The 27842-nt window shown below is 33.8% G+C and overlaps 3 protein-coding genes across 5 annotated transcripts in view; 1 reads left to right on the forward strand and 2 right to left on the reverse strand.

The window, feature by feature from the left end:
* LOC110813190 (cullin-associated and neddylation dissociated) overlaps positions 1-821 on the reverse strand; it is a 31583-nt gene extending 30762 nt beyond the window's left edge. For both annotated transcript variants that reach the window (XM_088211926.1, XM_088211925.1), the window contains exons 1-2: positions 695-821; positions 27-116 (exon numbers count right to left, since the gene is read on the reverse strand). In XM_088211926.1, coding sequence (XP_088068052.1) covers positions 27-62 — 36 coding nt within the window. In that variant the 5' untranslated portion in view covers positions 63-116; positions 695-821. The remainder of the gene's footprint in view (positions 1-26; positions 117-694) is intronic.
* Positions 822-2228: 1407 nt separating this feature from the next.
* On the reverse strand, positions 2229-10922 carry LOC110807377 (ATP-dependent Clp protease). The gene is made up of 15 exons (XM_088211161.1): positions 10244-10922; positions 9358-9419; positions 9101-9201; positions 8843-8926; positions 6855-6901; positions 6383-6457; positions 6174-6251; positions 4978-5043; positions 4297-4367; positions 4093-4192; positions 3825-3929; positions 3460-3522; positions 3247-3369; positions 2714-2872; positions 2229-2428 (listed from the first exon to the last, which is right to left on the reverse strand). The coding sequence occupies exons 1-15, from the start codon at positions 10808-10810 to the stop codon at positions 2372-2374; spliced, it is 1758 nt and encodes a 585-aa protein (XP_088067287.1). The 5' UTR covers positions 10811-10922; the 3' UTR covers positions 2229-2371.
* Positions 10923-13419: 2497 nt separating this feature from the next.
* EXO84B (exocyst complex component 84B) lies at positions 13420-27582 on the forward strand. 2 transcript variants are annotated; one of them, XM_088211095.1, is made up of 8 exons: positions 13420-13543; positions 13625-13889; positions 17166-17263; positions 23304-24330; positions 24915-25430; positions 26675-26863; positions 26941-27077; positions 27228-27582. In XM_088211095.1, exons 2-8 carry the CDS (start codon positions 13746-13748, stop codon positions 27388-27390), a joined length of 2274 nt encoding a protein of 757 aa, XP_088067221.1. In that variant the 5' UTR covers positions 13420-13543; positions 13625-13745; the 3' UTR covers positions 27391-27582. The 2 variants fall into 2 exon arrangements, with proteins under 2 accessions (XP_088067221.1, XP_021888210.2); XM_022032518.2 differs by having other exon boundaries at positions 13423-13889.
* The last annotated feature ends 260 nt before the right edge of the window (positions 27583-27842 follow it).

Consider the following 27842-nt stretch of genomic DNA (forward strand, 5'->3'; position numbering starts at 1 on the left):
ACGAGAAAAGGACTGATAAAAAGTACCTTCTCAAGAATGCCGGTCATTTGTAGATTAGCCATCTTTGCAAAACCTTATCAATCCCACCAACTGCCAATTCCAACTTATACAACAATCTACACAGTATCAAAAAAAATCAAAGCGCATAAAATGATAATCAGCAATAGCAATGCATCTGTAACCACACAAAACTTCCGCAAAATGAAAGAAGAAGAAACGCAGAAGTAAACGAACCAAATCTGCGAAACAAAGATACAATAACTCCAAAGAAATGGGTTGTAAGCAATTAACTAAAAACACAAAATGGGGTCGTAGTACGAACCCTAGATAAACCAAACCAAACATAAATCCACAGCAGATAAAATGGATATAGATGGGAAATGACCAAAGAAATAAAAAAACAAAAATCCGAACAAAAAAAACAAAAAGGGCACCCAATAAAAATCCAAAGCCATGTCACCAACGGTAAAATGCGGATTCAAAGACTAAGCCTACCACAAACCTAACACAGAAAACGGATATACGGAGGGGATTCTCACAGCGAGAAATCTAAACACACGTTCCAACAAGATCGAAAGCAGTGGCAGTAGAAATGAAAATCGTCGACCAAATTATCCACTAGAAATCACTAAGAGAAAAACCATTGATGCATCATGAAAGAGATGAATGGAAGAGAGACGAGAAGAGAAGCTACCTTACGACTGGAGGCGAACAGACTGAGACGAGAGACCACTCCTCCTATCTCCGACGCCCCACGCTAAAGTTTTTTTTTTTTTTTTTTTGGGGGGGTGGGGTGGGGTGGGGTGGGGTTTTTGATCTGCTTTGATTTTCACATTTTTCATATTTTTATTTTCTTTAAAAATTATTTTAATTTCATTAATACCTTTTTGGATTTATTTATTTATTTATTATTTAACGAGTATCTTGTCGGATTAATGTATAACATAAGACTCAAAAACCCTATTTCTTGTTTGAAAATGGGCCGGGCCCATTGATAGAGAATTTAATTGAATATTTTTACACTTCTTACTTTTACATAGTGTTCGTAAATTTCGTGATAGTTACTCAGAGATTCATAGCGAACATCGGTGCAAACTTCTCTCGAAACAATAACGCGTTGATCTAGTTGTCACCGAAGCCACAGATGACTATTTAAATTGATCTTTTTCTAGTGACAAACTTCAATTGCATTATAAGAATTACAAAAAAAAATTAGTTTTTCGATATACTGATAGTTACTATCGTCAATTCTTTCATTTTAATAGTTTTTTGATAATATGGATTATACATACCTTCTCTTTGCACAAATACCTCGACGAGTCTTTCGCTAATATCTAAAATTTCGTAAACATATCTTGCGTCAGTACATAAATAAAATCTCTAAAGACAAAGAAATTAATACGATAAAATATAAGTAAACAAGCATATGCTTGAACTTTTAAAAGATAAAGTCACATGAAGAGTCATTTGATCCCCATTAAAGTCTGCATTGAATCCCTTATGATTGGATGGACAAAGCTAATTATTATGTACATGTAATTATTTTAGTTAATAATTATATTTTTTTAATGTTTGTTTTAAAGAAATTTTTGAATAATAAAAAATAATTGAATATAGTTATTTCGTATAAGAAGTATATAATTTATTTTAATACCTTACATTTATTACTATTCATTTAAAAACCTATTAATGTAAATATAATCGTATTCAATTAATAATTAATTATTTTATTTCGAATAATTAAATATTTAATTTTTAATATAACTATTTTTTAAAAAAATTAAGAATTAACTTTTAATATCGTGACTCACAGTAAAAACATTATATCATCTAAATGAGAAAGACACCTCGAAGAAGCACCATCAAAACACATCTTCTTCTTTCTTTTAAAGTGAATCCATTGCTCTCCTTCATCAATGGCGAAAACTTTTCTCGAGTAGGAGAAAAGAAAGATTCTAGTGAGGAGGAGAAGAAGAAGATTGAAGTGAAGCATTACCACAACATCTCTCTCTCAATTTGGTTTTGGTAACTCGTACCAAAAATCAATTTTAGATTGATTAGTTTTAATCGAACAAATCTCGATTTTAAAAAGATTCATTAGTACATAGGTAAAATATTTTGCATCATGTCACACGCAATTCCCTTTCAAAGAGATACTTCTCCTTCTCTGAAAGGCGATACGTGTACTTTGAAACTACTAGGTTATGCGATATAAAAATCTAACATAATTTCCTCTTCTATAATTTCCTTCTCATCTTATTATTTAGAACCATATATAGAAAAACAAGATATTACAGGATAATCCTCAAATCACTTGCAGGATTCTAGACTTTTGTAAATATAATTTAAAGCTGCTAAATAGTTAAACCAGTTACAAGCTCCGAGCTCTTGATTGAACCTCCGACCCAGTATCTACCTCGTTGTTTTCCTGCAAGGTTCAAGGAATTAGCAGGTGCAATAATACATGTGCAGACAGCAGATACTACTTGGCGCTCGTGAAAGGTTAAGAAGTTATCATCAAAGAGCACCAGAAAAATGATATTACAGCTACCAAGCATATTGAGTCTTGAAAACCCATATAATAGGGCAAAACAATAAGTTTTTGCGTAGTTTAATGAGGACTTGAACCCGACCGAGATCATGGTTACTTTCAAAGGCTGGCTAGAAAGTAAACAATGTGGAATTAGGTCCCTCAAAAGAGGTGCTAGCTTACCGAACACTCTCTCAACTTCTCTTTGTATAGAACTTGCTCCAATTCACCGTCCCCGTGAAGAATTTTTGCTCCACATCCCGAAGCATCAACTGACCCAACAGCCTCTTCATCAACCAAAACTGCAATATTGCCTTGAGTTCCTGTTTTACTGTCTGGAATCTGTTGATCATAAAGGGGTAAAAAGGAGCCATCGGGGGACAATACAAAGTCGTAACAGAATCCATTCATGCACCAATATCTTTGTTTTATTACCCCTATGCGAACCCTTGCTACCTCCTACCCTAGTAGGAGATAAAAGATCCTTATATCTTTTATCTTTTTATTCTTTATTTTTTTAAGGAGAACGCAATCAGCCACATACAGTAGTGGTTTAGCTCCCTAGCTCATTGCAATTACCAATTTATTGCCAATCACAGTTTTCCAGCTAACCAGACCAAACTGCCGCTATTATTCAGCCGAATTGCAGCAAGCTTGGAGAACAGTTCCATAATGATAACAAAGACATGTAATACAGCCCACTATTCACTATATACCTCAAACATGGCCTCTGTTAGTATATTTTCTAATATGGCTCTCAAGCCACGGGCACCAGTGTTCTTTGCCATTGCTTTCTTTGCAATCAATCCCAGTGCTCTTTCAGTAAAATGTAATTTGACCTGAAATAGAAAGATCAACAAACACATGTAGGCATTAACCAGAAGTGCCTACAAAAAACGGAGACAACCAACATGATGTAAAGAGCTTACATTATTCATGCCAAACATCTTCTTGTACTGCTTACCAAGAGCATTTTTAGGCTTCATGAGGATCTATATCAGAAAGAATACTTGTACAATCAACTTACTCGCCATTTGAAAGGAGGAAAACAGAATATTTTAAGTCTAGAAGGGAAAAAGTCGGGAAAAACAAGAAAAACTTTTGAAGAAAAGGAACTTTCACTTAAATTCTAAGTGAAACAACCCATTACATGCTAAACAAAAGCAATATCATTGACAAATATATGAAGTGCACGTTCGTAAATCATACTTAAGGCCAAATACGTGAGAAAATATTGGCATATTCATGACACAAGAGAATCATCAACAAATACCATTAAACAGAAAGAACACACCTGAACAAGTTGGTCCTCATTTAGGGCTGACAAGCTCACTAAAATGGGCAACCTTCCAACAAATTCAGGAATGATCCCATAAGAAACGAGATCACCACTTTCAACCTGCAAATCAAAGAAATTTTTAAGTTACCCATTCAAAGAAACAAATTGTTAAGACAAGCATAAATAAATTTCCAGAAGGAATAACTTCTAAAAATGAAATAAACATGATATTATAATTGAAAAAGGTTGGCTTTCTTCAGCTAAAGAGCGCAAGTAATCTCACATATTCCAATAGTGAGGAAGCCACAGCAGCACTCATTGTGCCACTAGTCCTCATGTTTGCACGAACTGGTGCTCCAAAACCAATAGAAGCATCCTGCCGTCTGAGAAGAGGAATATATTTGAATCTGTAACCTTCGATAAAAGAGAGAAGGAAAAACAAGGTAAATAATTTCCTTCCCCAAACTGCAACAGAAGATGATGGTACCGTTCTGAAATGGTTTTCTCTAAATCAACAAATGCCCCACCACAAATGAAAAGGATGTTTGTTGTATCTACCTGCATTCATAAAGATCAAGTTACCAGATCAACAAGAAAAGCAGTATCCACCTTCGAAAATGAAAAAATTCTTTCATAAGCAAGAATATTAACAAAGTCATATTTTTATTAATTGTGTCCATAGTAATTCTACTAAAAGGATTGAAAAGACTACAAAGCAAGCTAGTTAAGACAGATAGAGAGTCCGTTGTACCCCAACACCCACAGAAAATAATTTTATGAATTTGTGCTTTGCAACATAAAGATAATTGATCAGTGCAGTTCCTGAGTCTTTATTCTCTATAGTGGCTACATGCATGTACACAACACAAAGTCCACTTTGCTTTAAAAATATCTTGTTAAAAGATACTATTATAATTATCAATAAAGAAATAAAATTTATGTGTAAATTATGGAGTTTTAAGATATTATAGACTTATCTATGTTGTAAACATGATTATTTGACAGAATGCAAATTTTAAAAAAATAACTTACTCCTCAAACAGTGCTAATATCAGAGCATACATTGCCTTGACTTAATCGGGTTTGATTTAGAATGTAATATAAGGTTAAAAATACATATATAGAGGTAGGACAGAATTTTTAATTCTATACTTTCATCCAAACATACCTGAATATTATCACCACGGTGATGTCTCCTAGCTCCTCTCTCAGGAACAGGAACATTCACAATCTGCTGAAAAAAGAAACATCTCATATAGCTGAAGGAAATATCAAAAACTTCAGATGTGACATTTTGATGTTTAGTAAAATAATGTAAAGGTGTGTATGCAACACAACAATATGATTATCATACATCTTTACACGATACCACATAACATAACTTTCAATTGGCACCAAGAAATATAAAGTTACAATGTAGAATATATCTTTCTGTTTGTGTTCTTATATAGGTCTTCATAAATAGTTGAGTTTTCTATGAAGGTACTTCTCATACTTTTGCACTGCCAAACCTTTTTCTTTCCAAAGGTGAGCAGAATTTTCAATGTCTGTGCAAAGTCAACTTAAGCACCAAGACATGTAATACTGGGAATTCTGTGCCCAAACCATTAGTTAATTTTTTACAATTACTAACAGAGACTACACCTTTAGATGGTAGTGTGAAGATTAACAAAAATTATCTCATGCCTATTTATATAGGAAGAATTTATAAAGATGATGCCGTATGTGAAGCTTTCAACATGAAAGTTTGTCACATACTGTTGTGATACCCTGGAAGCTGCATCAAGGTTATTTACAAACATAAAGAGGACATGTCTATAAATTTTAGGACAAGAAGAAATTGGTATTCATCTGTACAATGCTTCTAAAGTGAAAGAGAAAATTTCTAAGAAAGTTCAAGGAGGAGATATACATAAGTTGATAGAAAAAGAAAGACTATCTTTTCAAAAGAAAAAAAGAAAAGATAGAAACAGGAGGTTTAAAATTTTGAAATAAAGAGTCACAAAAAAAAGAGAGTTGTTTGAAGAAAAAATGATGATTTAGGAATTATGTGAGCAACAAGGCCAGAAGCAACCTGCCCATTCCCATTACATTTCAATATTACTCGCCATATCAACACCAACTAAGCAAAGGCAAGAAGCATACATAAGCAATTATCTCAACTCACCCTATTTGATATATTTCCAGAGTTTTAAATTCAGAAGAAAAAAAGGGAAAAAAGAAGGGGAAGGTGGGGAAGGGAAATGTTTAAGAAAGCAAAAGGGCAAGTCTCTTTCCTAATTTATTCCTCAACCAACAATCCTTTTAAATCTTCTATAACAAAAGAAAGAAAAGAAACCTTAAGGTTATAACATATTCACTCACAGTTCCTTCAAGCATTTTTAGCAATGCCTGTTGGACACCTTCCCCAGATACATCTCTGCCAATATTTGAATTTTGAGCCTGACAATAACCCAAAAAAAAATATGATGATTAACCATTCATCACTTTGCATCTAAAACCATCATCCGTATATTAACAAATCCAAAGACCTTGGATTCTGGCACCTAGAAACAGTAAACATATCTAAATACCTTCTTAGTTATCTTATCAACCTCATCAATATAAATAATCCCGCGTTGAGCAGCATCCACATTGAATTCAGCTTCCTGGACAGCAAACACATGATCCAGCAAACATGTTAACAAGAAAGCAAGATTTCATGCAGACGGATGCATTTAATTACCACTCATGTTGCAACATTATCTTTTGCAAAAAAAAAAAACAAGAAATAAGTAAGATGAACAACTAGTTCATCCATTGAGCACTGAACTAAGTACGGATAAAACACACAAAGCATATGGAAATTATGTACGGACATATCATATGCATCTTAACCATGAGCAGCTTACAGAAGGCAGCAGCTAATCTGTGATGAAAAGGGTTAAGATCTCACACAGTTAACAATAAAAAATTATGATATGTAGAGATCAAGAAAATTAATAATTAATTTATTATATGTATGCCAAAAACAAAAAATATAAATTATTCAACAATGTAGCGTACCGTGAGCAGCTTATACAAAACTGACTCCACATCTTCTCCAACATAACCTGCCTGGAGAAATAGCAATTGCATTAATTAATTGAACCTAGCCTAGGAGGAAAAATCTATAAAAGTTTTGCATAAACCGGTGGTTGAAGGGGACTTCCAAAACCCCATTTGAGCACAAATATTGTAAAAGTGCACAATTAGAAACCAAACGCATAAGCAAACACAAACAGTTTCTAAAAATCTTAGCTCATCTGTTTTACAACTGTGTGAATATGCACAAGCCAACTGCTTAATTTTTCATGAAACCATAAGGTATCTTTGGTTTAGATTTCAATTTTATTGAATAGAAATAGGACCATAATACAAATTAGATAACAATTTGAACAAAAAATAATATTCCAATTTAAAATTAATTCCATATACAATTCATGCAAGGTGTTTTCATAACTCTCTCTTGATAAATAGGAATAGCAATACATAATTGAGATGTGAGTGTAATTAGCTCAACTAAAGTTGTCAGACCTCTTTCAAGAAATAAAGGATGTTGTAGCTTCAAAGACGATCCTAAAACTACTTGATATCATGAAGCTTTTTTATGTGAATACAGATGCATCTGACAAAAAAAAATTGATGGGGTGCTCGTGCAAGATGGACACGCCATTGCTTTTGAGAGTCGGAAGTTAAATTCAGTTGAACAAAAGTACTCAGCATATGGGAAGTGATTGCTTGTTGTAGTACACTCTCCGATAGTATGAAGATTCCACCTATTGGGCGCAAAATTTTTGGTGATAATAACTTCTTCAAGACCAAGAAGAAGTTGTAACCTGGGCGAGCCTGATGGCAAAAATTCATGATAGAATATGATTTCGTCTGAAAAAACAAACCAAAATATGGTAGTTGATGCCTTAAGCTGAAAGGAAGCAGCAAAAATGCTAGCAACTATGGCCAATATGGAGACTGACTCATGGGCTAATAGATCACAAACTTTGGACAAGATCCTAGAAAGATATTAGCTATAAATGTCAAAGGAATGACCAAACAGAATGCAATGCCCCTAATATCATCCCGAGCCTACAAATGTGGGGCTACTAAGCTATTCCTTTGAAAAGCTTCATACTAAAATATAGGTGGGAAATTCCCCAATAAAGCTTTCCCTACTCAGGATAAATTTATCTTCAAAACATTAAGTAGCGTATGTTAAGAGGCCTTGCTAACCCATTACTCTAGTCCACCAACCATAACAAAATATTACCTTATAAAAGATATTTAAGCTTCATCATTCCAACACATGTCTTTCTCGTTCATACACATTTAAGAAACCAAGAGATCCACATAGAAATATTCATAACAGAAACAAAGCAAACCATTTTTTTTACATAAAAGTATGGTATATATCATTTACAAGCACAAGAGGGTATCAACCTTTGTACAAAATTGTTTACACTTCAATCATGATATCTATAAGTTTTCGTAGTAGGTACAAAATGACCCGTAATTAGTGAACTCTACGGTTTGGAACCATCTATCCCTAACCCTATCAAAAGTTTCTACTCCCTCATAAACGAAGCAAACCGTGAAATATAAAGATTAAAGTTACTTTAACATCAAGAGAAAAATATCTTTTTTAAAATAAAGTCAAGAGGAAACTATAAAAGTAGATTATGAACTAAAAACCTTGGTATCCTTAAAGTTTATAGTACTCTTCACAAAATCATAAAGCCATTGATTTCCTTTTCCTCCTTTAAAACCATATTTTATTAACTCTTGAGGAAAAAAATTAATCCTAGTTTATGATAGTTTATTAGGAACCATAGTTTTCACATTTAGCAAAAAATATGAACTGATTTTTTCCAACAAGAAAATAAGAAAAAGTTGTAACAAAACTCAAAAGAAGATTTAAGTGGAGCTCCTAGAAAGTTAAGATGAATTTGTTTACACATTTATAAGAAAAATTCCTCATATATCAAAAAATAAGTCCAAAAAGCAAAAGGAATATGAACTTGCCTGTGTTAAGGATGTTGCATCAGCAATGACGAACGGCACATTAACAATTCGTGCAAGAGTTTTTGCCAATAATGTCTTCCCTATCCTTAGATTCAAGGTAGAATAGAAAAAACTTATTTCAAAAAAAAAAAGGTAGAATAGAAAAAAATAAACAGTAAGCATTGTTAGCAATGGGCCCTCACTGCTTGCCACAATAAGTATAAGCTTGTTTATACTGCAGAAAACAACCAAGAGAATAACAGCAACAACTATACCTGAACCAGTGGGACCCATCAATAGTACATTGCTCTTCTCCAACTCTACCAGATCACTATCTTCATTTTCATTGTCACTTTTACCTAGTTCAAAATTTAACCTGGTATTGACATGAATGTGTTTGTCCTCATTAAGCACCAAGAAATGATAAAGCATCCATTTCTAGGAATCACTAATAGCAATATCCCTCAATTGTCATCAAAATGAGCATTTCTAAGCACCTGAATGACACAATACAAGTGCATAAAAAACTAACCCTTTAGACTGAGAGGCGTGATATATTCTTTTATAATGGTTGTGCACAGCCACAGAGAGGACCTGTTATTTGAATAAATGTTCAATAAAACACTTATACGTTGTATCAAAGTTCTTGGTGCTAAAATTTATATAACTGCTTCAGAAACAAACATACCCAAAAAAAAAGATTTAGTCTGCCTCAGATATTCAATTCTATGGAATATAAGACTACAAATGGGATAAAGATTTAATGAAAATAACACTGTAATTCCAAGCCAATCCTGCATCTAATTTAAGTACTTTTGTGATTCTTACTTTCATAAATGAAAATACATATACATCAATAATGAAATTGAAGTTACGCAGAAAGTCGATTTAATTATACATCAAAGATATAAATAGTAATTAAATTATCAAATAATTAAGATCTAGTAATTGAAGGGAAGTGAAATAGACTTGAACCAAATACAACATTAAGGATAGAAGAAAACAAATAAAACTAAAAAAGAATACAACCTTCGGTCTTTTGTTCCTCATCTTCAAATATTCATCAAGTAATGATCCTGGCACGAAACATCAAGTCCATATTTGGTTCAATTTCTATTTAATTCGTGTCTTATCCTTTCTTTTTATTAGTACACTACTCTGAATATGTAAAATTGTATCTGGAGCTAAATCTCCAGTTCTTAGAAAATTGAACCAAACAAGCAGTTAATATCTTAACAAGCAATCCTAAATTCCATCTTGCTTTTGATTCCCCAAATATCTTCCCAACACGCAAACTGTTGTAAATGGAAGGTTCAACATCAGAATATCAAGATTTCAAATGGACTTCACCACTGAACGTACAAAGGTTTAAAGAAACTAGTTACATAGCAATCATATATATCAGTAAACAATCGAACCTTTTTGGCCTTTTCCTGGCCGATAACATACTGATCAAGCTCTCTACATATCTCCTTCGGCGTCGGCAACTTCCTCCCCAAATTCTCCTCTTCCTGAGCCTCGCCGTTACCATCTCGACAAACTCCGACACTCTCGTTCCGCCCCCAATTCGTTTCAACACCACCATCCGCGTTCCCCAACCCCTTAACTGTACCAAGCTCGATGAAACTACCTTGCAATGGCACCAACTTAAACGGCCGGAAGTAGAACGCCGTTTTGCAGCTGCGACAGAAGTTAACAGCCTGGTAGATCCCAGGCTCCCGCGCTGTTAACGACAAGGGACAATTGGAAAAGAGGACGCGCATCTGGTAGGAGCAGCGCGGGCAGTTAACGTCGGCCTTGATGTAATCGTAGTCAGTGCCACCGCTGTCCCATTTATGCCGGGTGAAGGTTAGGGTTTGCGGGAAGAAATTTGGGGGTTTTGGGGGTGGGAGTAAGGAGAGATGGTGGCAGTGAAGGAGAGAAAGGAAGGTGGCGTGGAAGTGAGTACGCTTCTTGGTAGCGTGCTTGAGAAGTGAAGAAAACATAATTGAAGGTCTTGGTTTCTTCGTTCTGGTTCTCTGTCTGGTTGACGATGGAGTGAAGAAGACATGGAAGAGAAGTAGAGAAGACGGAAGCTGAACGTCTCTGTACTGCGCTTCAGTCACCCATATCCAGTTTGCTTAGAACTTGCCACGTCAGCCTTAATCAGATTATATAATTAATTTTTATTTTAATTAGATTTAACCATATTATATAATTAATTATATCATTTTAATTATCGTATTAATTTTTAATTAAAATATTTAAATTTCAGTAATATTTTTTTAATTAGGCAGTTAATAAAATTTTTAATTACGTAATTTTTTACAAATTTTTAATTGATAAAATTACATCGTGTACTTTTTTTAATTTTACCATTTAAATTAAAACGCAATTTTTATTTTATAATTTATTATAATTTTTAAGATAAAAAATCAAATAAATTTTTTAATTATAAAATAAAATAATTTTTAACCGAATAATTTTAGTTTCAATAAAATCTTAAATTCAAATGTTATTGTAAATTTTTAATTTAGAAAACTTCTAAAGATAATATAATTTATTTTCTACAATACTATTTTTTGATTCATATAAATTTTAAAAATATATAAACGCCTCTTTATTAACTTTAATATTGAAGGTAAAAAACTCGTCAACTATACGAAATTTTATGTTGATTTCTTTCGTAAAGATTGTGTGTAAATTTTTTATCAAACGTCTTAGTAAACATGCTAACAAAAGTAGTGGGTAGTATGATGAGATAACTCAATTTATATTTATTAGTGGCAGACAAGTGATTGATTATATATTGAGAGTTTCACGTATTGTGAATTTACTGGAAAAAAAAAAGATTCGATATGAGATGTATTAACGAATAGTGACACTGAAAATACGTACGATACTACTTACTCTTACTTTTAGACGATGTAATTAATAAAATAAATTTTGAAGACAAATGAAAAAGGTAGATATTACAGTATGTATTAGTAAGTGGTTCTCCAATGAACCAATTTCTTATGATAAGAGATTTAAGACAGAGAGATTCATTTTACCATTTTTATTCAATTAAGTTGTGAAAGGTATTGGGAGAATAATGATGAAGATGAGGTGTACGAATTTTGTAAGAATAGTGAAACATAATTAGGAGGATATTATGGTTAATTTCAATTTGCGAATGATACAGTTGTTTTTTACGAGGTAAATAAAGTTTAGATAATAAATTAAAAGACTTTTAAAAAATATATTTATTTTAAGATTGCATCGAGATTAAAAGTTAATGTTTTAAAGTAAAAATATATTTGGTTTGAACATGTGACAATCATTGATGGATAATATATCAAATAAAATTTTCAGTGACTTGATATTAAACTTACGAAGTAATTAAAGTGCCGTTGTAGTAACCTAATGTAGGAAACAGAGTATGTTTTACAATATTAAAAAACTTCATATATGATGTTGACTTGTGAAGAAATTAAATAAAGTTGTAGTAACTGATTATATCGTATCGTGCGATAAATGATAAACTTCACATTTAGGGAGATAGAATCAACCATGTCTACATTTTTTTAAATAAATAAAAATGTTACTTCAGTTTATAAAAAGTATATTGAATATATAAGTGTCCACCCAAATTCATATCACGATAACTTTATAATGGTTTATACCATAACTATATGTTTGTTCTCATGTAAATTAAATCACTACTATTTATAATAGTTTGAATGAATCTATAAATTGATAAATAGAGTTGTCATTAACGAGAAGCTTCACGTGTCCATCCACGAACAATATATTGTATTTACCGATTAAAAAATAAAACCACGATACGATATCAATTAATCAATTATAAATTTTATTATTGTATCAGATAATATAATCTAATCTAAACATATCGATTATATTATTTTACTGAATATACGCATATATTAATTGATTCACTAGACATTTTATACTACGATCATCAATTACAATAGAAAAAGAAGACTTCAAATACTATCACCATTTTGTCATAATGAATATGATTATTACTGGCTCCGAAAATAGATCGATTCAAATTAGTGGAGTCCAAGTACTTTTTGGGCAAGGTATATTTTTTACTGTGTGTTTAAAGTTCTTCTTAATACATTAATATAATATTATTATTTTAAACACGTATATAATCTATATTTAAAAAAAATTTAACACGTGAAAGATATATATTAGACTATCCAAAATTTTGAAAAAACCAACAATTTTATTAATTTTAATACATGCAAACTTGCTTACTTATCTTGAATTTTTATATATTTTTCTCTTAATTTTTTTTATTTAAAGTTTTATTATTTAGTTTAATTTTAATTTGACCTATAATTATTTAGTCCAATTTTGATATTACAAATTTATAAAAAAAATTACTTTTTTTTCTAGTGGAATTCGAAATTAAATTAATTTAATATAAAAGTCAAATATCGTTGACCAAATAGACGCGGGCGTTTGACAAATTACTTACCCTCGTACTTTTGACCGTAGTTGATTTTTTTTACCCTCTTTTGTTTTTTTACTGCAGTCAAATGTTTTTTTACTGCAGTCAAATGTTCCCAAAGCTTTTTGCGTGTCGTCTAATACAGAAATGTAGAAATACAGAGTTCGTTGTTGGCTGGTTGGCTTTTACTTTGTCGCCAACTCTCATTTCTTTCCTTCTTCTTTCCATCTCCAACCACCGCCTGTACCCACCCTAGACGCCTTCTGTTTGTCTGACTGTGATTCCTCTCTTTCTCTCTTTTTCTTCTTTGTTTCGCTTCCATGGCTTGGCGTCTCTGAAATTTCACTTCTGCCTCCAGATCTGTGTTCGATTCTCGACAAGAACTTGGAGAGTTTGGCGTTCGGTAAAGCGATATCGATCTGATCATTTTGCTGAAATTAAGCGTTGCAGACGAGAGAGAGAGAAACACGGAGAAATAAATGGCTAGTGCTAAGACGGCTCGTTCACGAGCCACGCCGGTTAAGGAGAATGGTGCGAAATTCGAGGAGGGACTCAATGTGTTCAGGTCTGATAGGTTTGACGCCGATGCTTATGTACAGTCCAAGTGTTCTCTCAACGAGAAGGTTCGTTTCCGTGTATTGTGATTTTTTCGAGTGTGTTTTATGTGTTTTTCAGCTTTTGAATTTGTGGTTTCGATCTGTTTGAATGACCGTAAAATCGGGAAAAGAAATGAAACAAATAGAAAACAGTAGTTGCAGTGTAGGTTGAATTAGGTCTTTTAGTTGTTACTATTTATAGATTTATTTTTGTTGTTAGATATTTAATTAGTTTATCGACAAGCGGGGATTTTGGATAATATTGACTTTGGTTCTGTTGACGAAATTTGACGGAAATTGGATTATAATCTCTTGTTGCTTGGAGGAACGGCAAGTAGAAATAGATTGTATGGAAATGTCTGTCTTATTATGAAAATGGCAGTGTTGAGGTTCCAAGTACAGAAGCCTAGTCAGCCATGACAGAATCTATTAACTGATGTTTAAATAAGAGGAACCTAGCTTATTTAGTGCCAAGTGACAACATTTTGTATCTGATTAAGGTAAATTTTTTTTTTTTGGCATTCCGTGTCACTTGAGTACTTGCCAAATGGATTTGGTAACAGAGAGCTTATGTGGTGGAGAGGAGCAATGGGATGGATAAACTTCTGATTTGATCTCTCTATGCAGGGATTATGTTTCTGCTGTGAACTATTGATGGCTTTTTGCTTGTCCTATTTAGGAATTACGGAAATCGAGATAATAAGTAAACCCATGTCTTTTTTTCTCTTTTTTTTGGGGGGGGGGTGAGTGCGGGGGTAAAAACCACATATTTCTTCATATAGCTCCTTTGATAATTCTTTTGATAAGTAGATTAATTTACAAGACAACAAGGTCGTGGCACCCATGAATTTTGTGTAGGCAACCTAGCTGCATTTCAAAATGTCAACTACATATATAGGCTCATTTTTTAGGAAATATATGGCCACTGTTCGAAATATAGGTTCTCGGCCGAAATTCTTGCTCTTGGAAAGGGAGATTCAACATCTTCAAAAGCTTCCCACATGAAGAAAGTTGCTTTCATGGGTGCTTGACTTTCAATTGAAAGTTCACTATGCTGGCTGCCTTTATTTTTTCATTCTCAGTGTAGCAGCTCAACCTCAAAAGTCTCCTTTTTTTAAGCCAAATGGCAAACAGTTTTGTTCGCAAAATTATTGGATGACTTGTTTACACATAAATCTTTGCGTTTTTTGTTTAGTATTGATGCGTTCGAGTAAAACATGCTTAGACACGGTTATAGTTGTGTCTGAAGAAGCTGTAAACTTTATTCCATGGTTTTTTTCTATACTATTGCATTGTTTGTAGGGCTAGATACAAAATTAGTATCCCTCAAAAATAGGACAGAATATATTCTTCTAAAAGGTTTATGAAACCATGGAATATTTCTGCATATTTCTTCTCCTAGATTTTCTCATAATATTTCTGCAATGTCAATATTGGCTTGGTTATATTTCGTCAATATAGGTACCTCCTTTAGAAAAGAATATACAGGTCAAATCATGCGCAACTTATTTGCATATTGTCGACTCTCTTCAACTCTTCACATGAGAATTGGTTGGGATTTGATTTTTCATTGATAAAAATATTTACATTCTTGCAAGTGTTTAGTTGGTCAAATATATATGCATATATACATACATATATATCATTTAATTGTTTTGGAATAGATAAAATTCAGGCACAAGCCACCAAGGTGATGGCCCTCATACAGAACATGTGGGGTCTGAACCACAAAAGTCTAATCATATGAAAAGAAGAACAGATGCTCTCAAGCACTCTTCTATTCCTTTTTGCTGAAATAACCCAAAAATGGCTAGAGGGATGAGCTAGATGATGCTAATCTGGTTCTTCCCAGCAATGAGAACATTCCAATTCTTTTTTTTTTTTTTTGAAATAAAAGTGAGTTGTAGTATTAATTAGAGTGCCGAAGGGGCAGACTTGTGTACAAAAGATAGTATTTATAGACTAGTAAGTATATCTACAATGTATCCAAGATCATCAAAAGAGTTAGGGTTGCGACCAAGGATAATGGAGCCAAAAAATTGAAGCCATCTATCCTTAATAGTGGCAAAATTTATTTCTTTGCTCTAAAAAATTCTACAATTTCTTTCTTTCCATATAATCCATAGTATTGTTAAAGGAATGACCCTATGCCACCTAACTGAGGTTGAAAAAACCAAAGGCCCTATTTGAAAAATTATTGGCCAAAGGAAACTGCTGGAACATGTGATTCACAATCTAGTTGATCCAGAAAAGAAACCATTTACTAGGATTTGCCTCTTTTCTTCAATTTGTTGATGGTCGTATCCTACTCAAGCAGTCTCTCAATTGAAAAACATTTGAATAGGGAGGCTTCTTCTTCCAGATCTGTGTACACAGTAATTTATATGGGTTACCAGCTGAAAGACATCTGTAGTAAATTACGGAGGTTATTACTTAAGCTCTTACTCTCTTATCGCTTTTTTTGTAGTGGGTACTTCTTTCATCCCACTTCATGTGTATAAAACAGTATATACATTTCATATACTGAATAACTATAGCCACCACGACCTTTATGGTAAATTGAGGTCGTAATAATTGGAATAAAGACTTTCTTTTGGATAAATAAGAAATTGTTAGAGATAAGTGAACTATAGACAGACTATCCAAACTGTTAAATTATGACATAGTATGCAACTTATGAGACTGGGGCATTTTTTTAAAGAAAATAAAATTATTATTTGTGTAGTTTTAGAAATTTTGTTTATCTCCCTTCTGGACCAAAAAAGAAAACTCTAGTTGTAGGTTTGGTTTGTTGGTAGTAAAAATTTAGCAAGTGGTTCCATGGAGTAGGTCTGTCATCAAATCACATTAAATTCTATACTCTCTCTCTTACATTTACTTTAAGCTTGTCTGCTGCGTGGATATTTTATTTTGAGAAACCTGGGAAATATTTTCATAATCCAGAGATAGAATCAGTAGGAATGTCTTTTGGCCTGGTGGGTTTGAGTGGTGTTGCAAAGACCAACTAATTGAGTTCTTTGATAACCAATTTAATGGTCTTGCAGCAATAATTTGACAAATTAAAATGCCATTGTTCTGCCATCTATTTAGATAACCAAATGTTGTTTTTGCTGCCTTGTGTCCATGTTATATTCTTGGCTTTGTGTAGCTTCTAAGTATCCTGCTAAAGTATTGTTATCTTTTCTTTAAAAAAAAATTTACTTTTTCTTGGTTCGTGGTTCTTCAGCACTCCTTATTGGTGCTTTAAAATCTCATGTTGAGAAGAAAGGTTTTGATTTCTGCTTCTGCTGCTTCTCTCTATAGGATATAAGGCAATTGTGCTCATATCTTCTGGATTTGAAGAGAGCTTCTGCAGAAGAAATGCGCAGGAGTGTATATGCAAATTATTCTGCATTTATTCGGTAAGTTTGTGTAAGAAGGTCGTTAAGATTTGCAAAAATGATTGAATCATTGTACATATTCTGTTTCACTACTGCAATTTTCACTTTTCTCATTGATCATATTCATTCATAAGGAGTTTTTTAGGAAGTTCTTTATTTATTCCTGGCATATACAATTGGTTTTGTACACAATGAACCATGCAGCCTGAAGTATGCCTGTTCTGGCAAGTTTATCTTCAAGGAATATGTTTGTGAACGTTTACTTTGCTGATTATGCAAAATCCTCTGTGAAAAAGTAGGGATGAGCGAGGAGGATACCTCCTTATTTGTGATTAATTGGAAAAGATATATATTGGACGGAAGTATTGAAAATCTTTGCTATTGACTAAGCCAAAAAGCTGAGCTGAGTGAGAAGACAATTTCGTGATTTAGGTTAGAGCCTGAAAGCTATGAAGAAGGTAATTTCTCTCTTTCTGATGGTTATTCTTGGAGATCACTGGTTCTAGACCATGGATATTTTGTTTAATGATCGTCCTCTTAGCAATTGGTAGGATTTTGGACATCTTGTTGATACTTTTCTGTTGATAATTTGTCAAACTTCTTTTGCATGTGGGTGGCATCCCTTTGATGGCCTGTTAAAATATAACATTTTCTTTCCCAAAAAATTATTTGCTTGTTAAAAGTACTCCTACCTATGAAGGACAGTTTAGGTTTTAAAGATGATTAATCTAACAGTGAGAGTCCAAAAGTGACACTGAGATTCTAACTTTTAGGCGACAGTCCTGTCCAATCTTTCTTCTTTGAGGTAGAGGATTGTTTCTTGCTTCACTTTTGAGCTAAGCCTCATGTCTTCTTCAAGGGGTACCTTTATCATTGTTGCAAAAGGATTGCATGCTAGTTGCATTTGTTAAAGGATCTTGGCGATTGACAAAAAGGAAAAGAGTAGATATGAAAGGGAGATAAAGCCACTTTATGATGAGATCAAGGCGATTGACAAAAAGGAAGGGGAGGGGTGTTCTACATTTGAAGACATAGCTAGGAGAGAGTCTTTGAAATTTTAAGTTGCCACCAGACTTTAGATGGAGGAGATTTCTTGAAAACAAAAGTCACAAGCTAGATGGGTGATGGAGGGCGACCGAAAATACAATATTCTTTTGTTGCATGGCTAACCAGTGCAAAAGATACAATTAAGTGGAGTTGATGGAAATTGATGACAAAGTTGTAAAGGGGAATCAGTAGTTAAGGAAGGAGGCTAAAGGTTATTTTTTATAGATCATATAAAGAGGAGTTGAGCTTTATCTAAAAAAAATAATAATAATAAAGAGGAGCTGAGCTGGAGACCAAAATTGGATGGGTTGAATTTTAGGGATCTTGGATGAATCTAGGAGCGCGGCTTTGGAGGAGTTCTTAGAAGAGGAAATTTATGAGTGTCTCATGTTATGTAAAGGAGACAAGGCTCTTGAACCAAATAGTTTTAACACGGGTTTCATTCAGGAGTGTTGGCACTTTATGAAGAAGGATAAATTGATTCGTTTCAAGAATTGCATGAAGTAGAGACTCCTGTAAAATTTCTCAATTCTTTCTTTTTTTTGGTGCTTATTGCCAAGATTAATGGGCTCATAATATCAAAAACTTTAGACCTATTAGTCTGGTTGGATGTATCTATAAATTAATTGCTAAAGCTCTTGTAGGAGAATGACAAATGTCTGGGATAAAGTAATCGGAGAAGGTCAACATGTTTTGTGGATGATAGACAAATCTTTGATGCTGCCTTAATTGTCAACAAAGTGGTAGATGAGTTGGCATTTAGAAAGAGGGATGGGTTGTTATGCAAGCTGGACATGGAGAAGACATATGATCATTTCAGTTGGGGCTTTATAGATAGCATGCTTGAGAGGTTAGGTTTTGGAGTGATATGGAGGTGGTGGGTTAGGGCATGCATCACTACTGCTTCATTTGCAATGATTGTTAATGGTAGTTAATCGACTTTTTGTCATACAGTTAGGAGCTTGATTGGATGATTTGCATGATGGTTTATTAATGTTGTGTATGGTATGCTATGTGTAAGGTTTATTAATGTTCAAATTTAACCATGTTCGGATGATAGTATATTAATTTCTAGTAGTGACAACTGTTTTTGTTTCGATTGACAGTATGGTATGGTTATATATTTAAGCAAATTGTTTATTTTACCCCTACTTTATCATATATAGTAATAAATGAAAAATAAAAAGAGAAAATTAAAAAAATATATAGTGTTAAATATAGAGATATATAAATATATATAATTAAATATATACACATATATAATATATATAATTAAAGATATATATAATTAAATATATTATATACATATATATAATTAAAATATTACATACAAGTATATTTTTAATTAAAATATTATATACATGTATTTATATATAATTAAATATATAAATACATATATAAATATATAAATTTATGTATATATATAATTAAAAATATAAGTACTTGAATTTAATTGAATGTATAAATACATGTTTATATATATAAAAAATATATAATTAAATATATTTATATATACAATAAAATAAGAAGAAGAAGAGTTGTGCGGCTCTTCTTAAATCGGTGTCGGGTAGAAGAAGAAGAAGAAATCCTAGAGAAGAAGAAGAAGAAGAGTGAAAAGTGTCAGGTAGAATGATTTAAAATGAAGGGTAATTTTATAAATAATAAAAAGTATTAAGAGTATAAAGGGAAAAAATTATCAAACCATCCTGAAACCACCGAATCGGTGGTTTGAAAAAATAGGAAAAATCATAGTTTTGAGAATCATGAGTCAACAAACAAAAAATCACGTTATGTGTTTGAAAGTGCAAACAAAGAGAAAAAAACCATAAAAAAATCATACCATTATTACTGAAACATCATCCAAACAGGCTGTAGGGGGTTAAGACATGGTGACCCTCTATCTCCTTTGCTCTTCATTGTGGTCATAGAAGCCTTGAACATATAATAATAAGAGCTAGGGAGTGTAATCTATTTAGAGGCCTGGAGATTGGAGTGCAGTTCCAAACCGAGGAGATCACTCACCTATTTTTTGCTGATGATGTAATACTTTTTTGTGAACCAGAGGTGAGAGCCTTGTTAAATGTAAAGTGTATTTTGATCGACTTTTAAGCAGTATCAAGACTTAGTATCAATCTCACTAAATCAGAAATGGTGAGACTGGGTTTTGGGGGACCCTCGGAGGATTTGGCAAGGGCTTTAGATTGTAGACTTGTTTGTTTGCGAATCAGGTATTCAGGATTCCCTCTTGCTGCTAATTATAAAGAGGCAAGGACATGAGAACCAGTGGTGGAGAGGTCCAAACAGAGATTTGCAAGGTGGAAAAGAGCCTTTCTTTTTAAGGGAGGGAGACTTATGCTTATTAAGAGTACTCTGGGCAATCTACCAATATATTCTATGTTGTTATTTACCATCCTAGTGAGGGTGGCCAAAATGCTGGAGGCCATCCAGAGCAGATTTCTTTGGGGTGATATGGAGGGTCGTAGGAGATATCATTTGGTGGCATGAGGTGACATAAAAAACACTAGCTCTTGGTGGAGATGAATGAGGCCTTGTAGGGTAAGTGGTTGTGGAGGTTCTTGACTGAGGAAGATGCCCTCTGGAGAAGAACGGTTGCAGCTAAATATGACATGGATGAGAAGGGTTGGTTCACTAGATTGGGCTCAAGACTGCATGGGAAAGACCTTTGGAAAAAGGTTGGACTAGGTAGGGATAATTTACAGGTGAAAATCAAGTGGAAGGTTGGGAAGGGAGACAAGATCAGACTTCAGGAAGACCTGTGGTTGGAGGGTGGCACACTCAGAGAGCAGTTTCCTTAGATTTATACTATAGCCCAATAGAGAGAGATCTTGATTTGTGATTCAGTTGTGGAGACTGAAAGAGGAGAAAAAGAATGGCAGATTTTAGTGCAGGAAAATTTGAATGATTGAGAGATCGGTGAATATGAGAATGGTTAAGTTCTTTATTCTATGTGACGTCGGATGGAAGTAATAACATTCCGCTTTGGAGCCTTACAACGAATGGATCTTTACAGTTAAGTCACTTTATAGGTAGTTGTTCAAGTCATTTCTTTTTTTATCTAAAAAAAAAGGTAGCTGTTCAAGCATGATGGTAACAGTTACACTATCCCGTCCAGACAGATTTGGAAGATAAGAGCCTCACCCCGAGTTTCTTTTTTTACATGGTAGGCTAGTAGGAAATGTATTTTGACAATTGATGAACTTAGGAGACGTGACAAGGTTTTGGTGAATGCCTGCTATTTTTGTAAGAGAGCAGGGGAAGACTTGTAACCTAACCATGTTCTGCTATGGTGTCCAGTAGTCTACAAACTCTGGACCTTGGTCTATAACCTTCTAGCTATCAGTTAGGTGATATCAGGTCCTATGAGAGATGAAATTTGGGTGTTTAAAGGGTATGGGTGGAAGGAGGAAACAAGTGAAGTTAATTCCCCTTACCATCTTTTGGTTGTGTGGAAGGAGAAGAACAAAAAGGCATGTGCTGGGGTTGATGATATTGATGGTTTTGACTTACTCAAGAATAGATGGTTCTAGACTTTTGTTTTTTTGTTGTTGAGTATCATCTTCATTCTATAGAGGATTTAGGAATTTTATTGACACTTTAATTGAATTGTAAATCTTTGTATATAGGCGGGCATCCCCTTGGTGCAAATATTAATACATACTTTGCAATTTTTATTTCAAAAGAAAAAGTGATCTTTCCTTTCCTCCCCATTCCTTGCCCATAGAAATTCCTCAACTTTCAATCATACTAGCGGGAACCTTAAACAAAGACATGTAATAAATAGGGATACTAGAAAAACATGCCTGAATAAGAATGGCCCTACCTCCCAACCAAAAGACTCCCTTTCAGATTTTCTATTCGCCTAAGCACTTTACTAACCACTCCATCCCAAAACAATTTACACCCAAAGTTACCACCTGAAAGAACAAACTCACTCTACCTAAGCAACAAGCTCTAAGATCCAGAATGTATCACATTTTCTTTTTTGTTTTTTTTTTAGTATAACAACTGGCCCTAATGATATAATGATCTTGTTCATTTGCTGAGATTAATAAAACATACTCTTTTTTTAATCATTACCTGCTCTTGTCAATAGATTAACATAGTTATATGCATGCTAAAATGATTAAAAGTTTCTAGAACATTAGGAAGGATACTATGATTGTGATAGAGCATAATGGAGACTTAATATCTTATCTTCCTAAAATGTTTCCAATTCTAAGATTACAAACATGAACATTTCTGATCCAATTTGATTGATAGAATGTTACAGTCCCTACTGATGGATCTCATTATGAAATGATTAACATGCAAATCTGCAGAAAGTTTTTAATGCTTTTGAGTTTTTCTTCCTTTTCTTGTCTCTAAATTTGTTTAAGGATTCGTAAGAGAGAAACTTACAATCTCCTAGAGTTTAAAGTGTTAGAAATAATAATTTGAAATTATTATGTTAGAATGCATATAGGTTTATTGAGGTTATTATTTGATAGTTACAATTCTTATGTCTATTAGAATTTCTAGACAATTAAGTAGTTTTATGGATGCTAGTAATTATTTAAAAAAATCTTTTGGTATTATCCCATTAATTAGGAATAATTTAGATGTGTCTCTTGGTTACTTTTTGTACCTATAAATACCTCCTTATACTTGGCATTTGAAAGCAAGGAAAAAGCTATCTTTTTTTTTTTTGTGAAATAGAAAAGTATATGAATATATTAACGAATTACCAAGGGATGCAACTCATGTACAAATGTATTACGAAAGGAAAAAACTCTCTTCTTATAATTTTCTTTTCTCCAACAAAGTGATCTTTCTTTCTTCAACATAAGGTACTCAAAAACTTTTTTTGATAATTGTTCTGCCTAAAATTGAACAGCAACAGCATAGGACTTTTTTACAAAATGAAAAAAGCAGCAGTTGGAAGCAGTTTGTGGTTTGTCTTTTTATTAAATAATTGAATGTGTTGATCTTAAGATATCTCTGTTTCTAATTACAGGACATCGAAGGAGATATCAGATTTGGAGGGGGAGCTTTTAACCATCAGAAATTTGCTATCGACTCAGGCTACTCTGATTCATGGTTTAGTTGATGGAGTTAACATAGATTCCTTATCTGTTAAAGCTTCTGAATTGTCTGCTGCAAATAGTCCATCAAATTTTGAAGATAGAGAACCTTCAGATCTGGAGAAATGGGTAGCAGAATTTCCTGATCTCCTTGATGTTCTATTGGCTGAAAGGAGAGTCGATGAAGCTATAGAAGCCCTTGATGAAGGAGAACGTGTAGCATCTGAGGCAAAAGAAACAAAATTGTTGAGCTCCAGCGTACTTGTGTCACTGCAGACTGCTATAGTAGAGCACAGGCAAAAGTTGGCTGATCAGCTTGCTGAAGCTGCTTGTCAACCATCTACTCGCGGTAATGAACTTCGTGCAGCTATATCAGCTCTTAAAAGGCTCGGGGATGGCCCCCGGGCACATAGTTTGCTTCTCAATGCACATTTCCAAAGATATCAATACAACATGCAAAGCCTTCGGCCATCAAGCACCTCATATGGAGGAGCATATACTGCTGCCCTTTCACAGCTTGTGTTCTCTGCTATAGCCCAAGCTGCTAGTGATTCTTTAACAATTTTTGGTAGCGAAACAGCTTATACTTCTGAGCTTGTGATGTGGGCTACAAAACAGACACAGGCTTTTGCCCTTCTTGTTAAAAGACATGCATTAGCTTCATCAGCAGCAGCTGGAGGTTTAAGAGCCGCAGCAGAGTGTGTCCAAATAGCTTTAGGCCATTGTTCATTGTTGGAAGCTCGTGGCTTAGCACTTTGTCCTGTTCTCTTGAAACTCTTTAGACCTAGTGTTGAGCAAGCCCTAGATGCCAATCTAAAACGAATTGAAGAAAGTACTGCTGCTCTGGCTGCTGCTGATGATTGGGTCCTCACATTCCCTCCAATGGGTACCCGTCATTCTAGTACAGCATTTCAGCATAAGCTCACAAGTAGTGCCCATCGGTTCAATTTGATGATTCAGGTGAACAATTAATTCTTGATGTGAATTGATTTCAAATAGATCTGGCAATAGCTTTTTACATTGTACAGTGAACTGCATTGCAAAGAGTTGATAAATATTTTTAGTTGAGACTAGATTTCTTTTTGGGATTTAGGGAAACGGGTATAAAGTTACGTTTCTATCACAAATAGGCATTAAATGGGAATATTCTCTACTCTTTTGTCGGATCTCATATTTTGCTTCTGCAATGTTTTCTATTGTCTTCCCTGCTATAATTACAATGTTTCTTGCCCAATTATTTTTTTGGTGTGGAATAGCGGAAAAGATTTTGTCATGAAGTAGGTACATGCATACTGACCCTGATTTTTACAGTTTTTCTAATTTCTTCCTTGCCTTGGTATATCTTTTTGGAATTTTTCTAGTGCTTCCTCTGATAACAAATGGTTATCTGTCTGCTCCAGATTATTGATGTCATTATCTGCAGCATCATCAGATATCAAGACCATTGATTGATGATCAATAGAATATGCTCCAATTTGTTTCTGTTGCATATGATGTTTCTGCCATTTGATTTATTTTAATGTATGGTTTACTTGCTCTTATAGGATTTCTTCGAGGATGTAGGACCTCTCTTAAGTATGCAGTTGGGAGGTCAAACACTTGAAGGTTTGTTCCAAGTGTTTAACTCGTATGTGAACGTACTCATAAAAGCATTACCGGGCTCAATGGATGAAGAAGCAAATTTTGAAGGCTCTGGAAATAAAATTGTGCGAATGGCTGAGACTGAAGCACAGCAGATTGCCTTGTTAGCAAATGCATCATTATTAGCAGATGAACTACTCCCACGTGCGGCCATGAAGCTTGCTCCTCTAAACCAGTCTAATTACAAAGGTGATAGTCGGAGAAGATCTACAGATAGGCAAAATCGTCACCCTGAACAGCGAGAATGGAAGAGGCGGCTTGTGGGTTCAGTTGACAGATTGAAAGATACATTTTGTCGGCAACATGCACTGGACCTCATATTCACAGAAGATGGGGATAGCCATCTTACTGCAGATATGTACATAAACATGGATGGAAATGTTGATGATGTGGAGTGGTTTCCATCTCTAATATTCCAGGTATTCCAATAACTACTGTATAAGTATCTTTTACTGTTTTTGTTATAACAAAATATATTTCCTATATGATCTGTTAGAGTATAGTCTTTTTCTGTACTGTCATATTCGTGTATATATTAGTTTTTATTCTTAGTTTTCCTTTCATTATCATAAGTATCTGATGCAGAACGATAAAATCCTGATTTGGAATAAATTTTCTATTAATTAAGTTTTTCATAATTATTATTAGGATGAATTATTACCTACTTATCCTATACAAGTAGATTTTATGTTATCAGAAACTCGGGCAATTTTGGTAGATTTTAAGTTATTTATCCAGACAAAGTTTGGGCGTATTACATTACCATATATATATGGAAAAAAACCGTAAATATGTAAGGGTTTAAATAAATATCAAACTGCACAACAAATATGCTTTAAACATTAAGTGAATAATAATTCCTCCAAAATACATTTGTACCTCGAAACTCAAGAATCAAACTCCTGGAATAAGAATAATCTCTAAATCCAAATCCAAAATAAAGTTAGTAAGTTCTAGATTTCGAAATTGGAATTTCACTATCACTCACAGGTGTTAAATGATTTAGTCCTGATTTTTTTGTCATTTAGTCTCTTCTTAATTCAATCATTCCATTTGTCTTCTCTCCTCACCTTTCTGTTCTCAACAAAAAAAAAAAAAAAAAAAACAAGCTAGCCTCTGAGCAAGAGTGACACAGATGGGTTTTTGGATACTTTTTGGTGCATGACCACCTTTTTGTCTTTGTATATGACCATTAAACTATTGGAGATTGTTGCATCTGACTTATGTCTTAAAAGTTCATGTAAGCAATGCATACAGATACATCTGTAAGTTGTTCCAATTTTGTGATTGTGATTACATTGTTTTGTGATTTTATGGGGATTGAAAAGTAGATGGAACAATGTGTTTCGTTCTAGGTTTTTATTTATTTAAATGTTTAATCTCACCTGGCTTCTGGCTTTCTTAGTTGCTTTTTTTCTTACATTAAATTTTCTCCGTTCACAATCAATGCTACTCCCTGTTATTGTGATGGCCTCTCAGTTACTAATTTTACAGATTATAAGTGGACTTTAACAAGTTAACTATTTCTAGTATGTCTTAGTTTAGTTTTAGCTCTCTGATATTTTTTTAGATATACTGCTGGATTTCTCCTTTTCTTTGTAGCACTTTAGGTTTAGAATTTTTGTCACATCTGATGTTTTGTTCTGGTTATGTTACAATTCAGGAACTATATGTAAAACTAAACAGAATGGCAAGTCTAGCAGCAGATATGTTTGTAGGAAGGGAAAGATTTGCTACATTGCTTTTGATGAGACTTACAGAAACTGTCATCTTATGGCTTTCTGAAGATCAAAGCTTTTGGGATGATATTGAGGATGGTCCAAAGCCTCTAGGTCCTCTTGGCCTGCAGCAAGTATGCCAATCGGTTGTCTTTTCTTTTACAGTTCCCGTGGAAATATCAGAAAACTAATTAACTTGTACCATTGGCAGTTTTATCTGGATATGAAGTTCGTCATTTGCTTTGCATCCCAAGGTCGCTACTTATCAAGGAATTTGCATCGAGTTGTCAATGAGATCATATCTAAAGCCATGGCAGCATATGCTGCTACAGGGATAGATCCATATAGGTATTGTAGTGATGCAAAATAACTCTGGCAGTCTTTTATTTGCAAGCTGCTTGGTCTCGTACTGAAAGAACATCCTATATTTGTGCGTAATTTAATTGAAACTGCTTAGTCACTGGTTTTCTATTGCTGAGATTTTATTTATCCTGTCAGTGAACTGCCAGAAGATGACTGGTTCAACGAAGTTTGCCAAGAAGCAATGGAAAGATTAAGTGGAAAGCCAAAAGCTATTAACGGAGATCGTGATCCGAACAGCCCAACTGCTTCGGTGTCGGCACAGTCAATATCATCTGTGAGATCCCTCGGGAGCACCTGAAATCATGTTTGCTCGACCTCTGTAAATTAGACGGGAAACGGATTCACAATGGACTTGCAAGCAAGTCACACCATGTATTCATAGTGTGGAAATTTCACCTTTTTTTTTTCTTTTCATTTTTTTTCTTCATTCCCATGTTTGTAGGTTGATGTTTGTGTGGTTGCAAATTTAGGTTACATTTTTTCTCTGGCTTCCTGATTGAGTTGTACATGTTGATTGCTTGATTGAGTAGGATCTAGTCATACACCATTCTTTTCATCAATGGTGGAATTCTACCTTTAGAAACTTTGGTTTAATGAAAAAGGGAGAATTATATTATAGTATTAAGGAATATATTATATAGTCGGAAAAATAAAACAGAAGTTACTAAAAGAGGGTTGCAGCTGGGAAGTTGGAAGAAGAAAGAATGAACTAGAAAAAAAGAAATCTGTTATTTTCTTGTTATTTATAGT

Source organism: Carica papaya, chromosome 9, assembly GCF_054855325.1.
Source record: "Carica papaya isolate Zhongbai chromosome 9, ASM5485532v1, whole genome shotgun sequence".
Lineage (NCBI taxonomy): Eukaryota > Viridiplantae > Streptophyta > Magnoliopsida > Brassicales > Caricaceae > Carica > Carica papaya.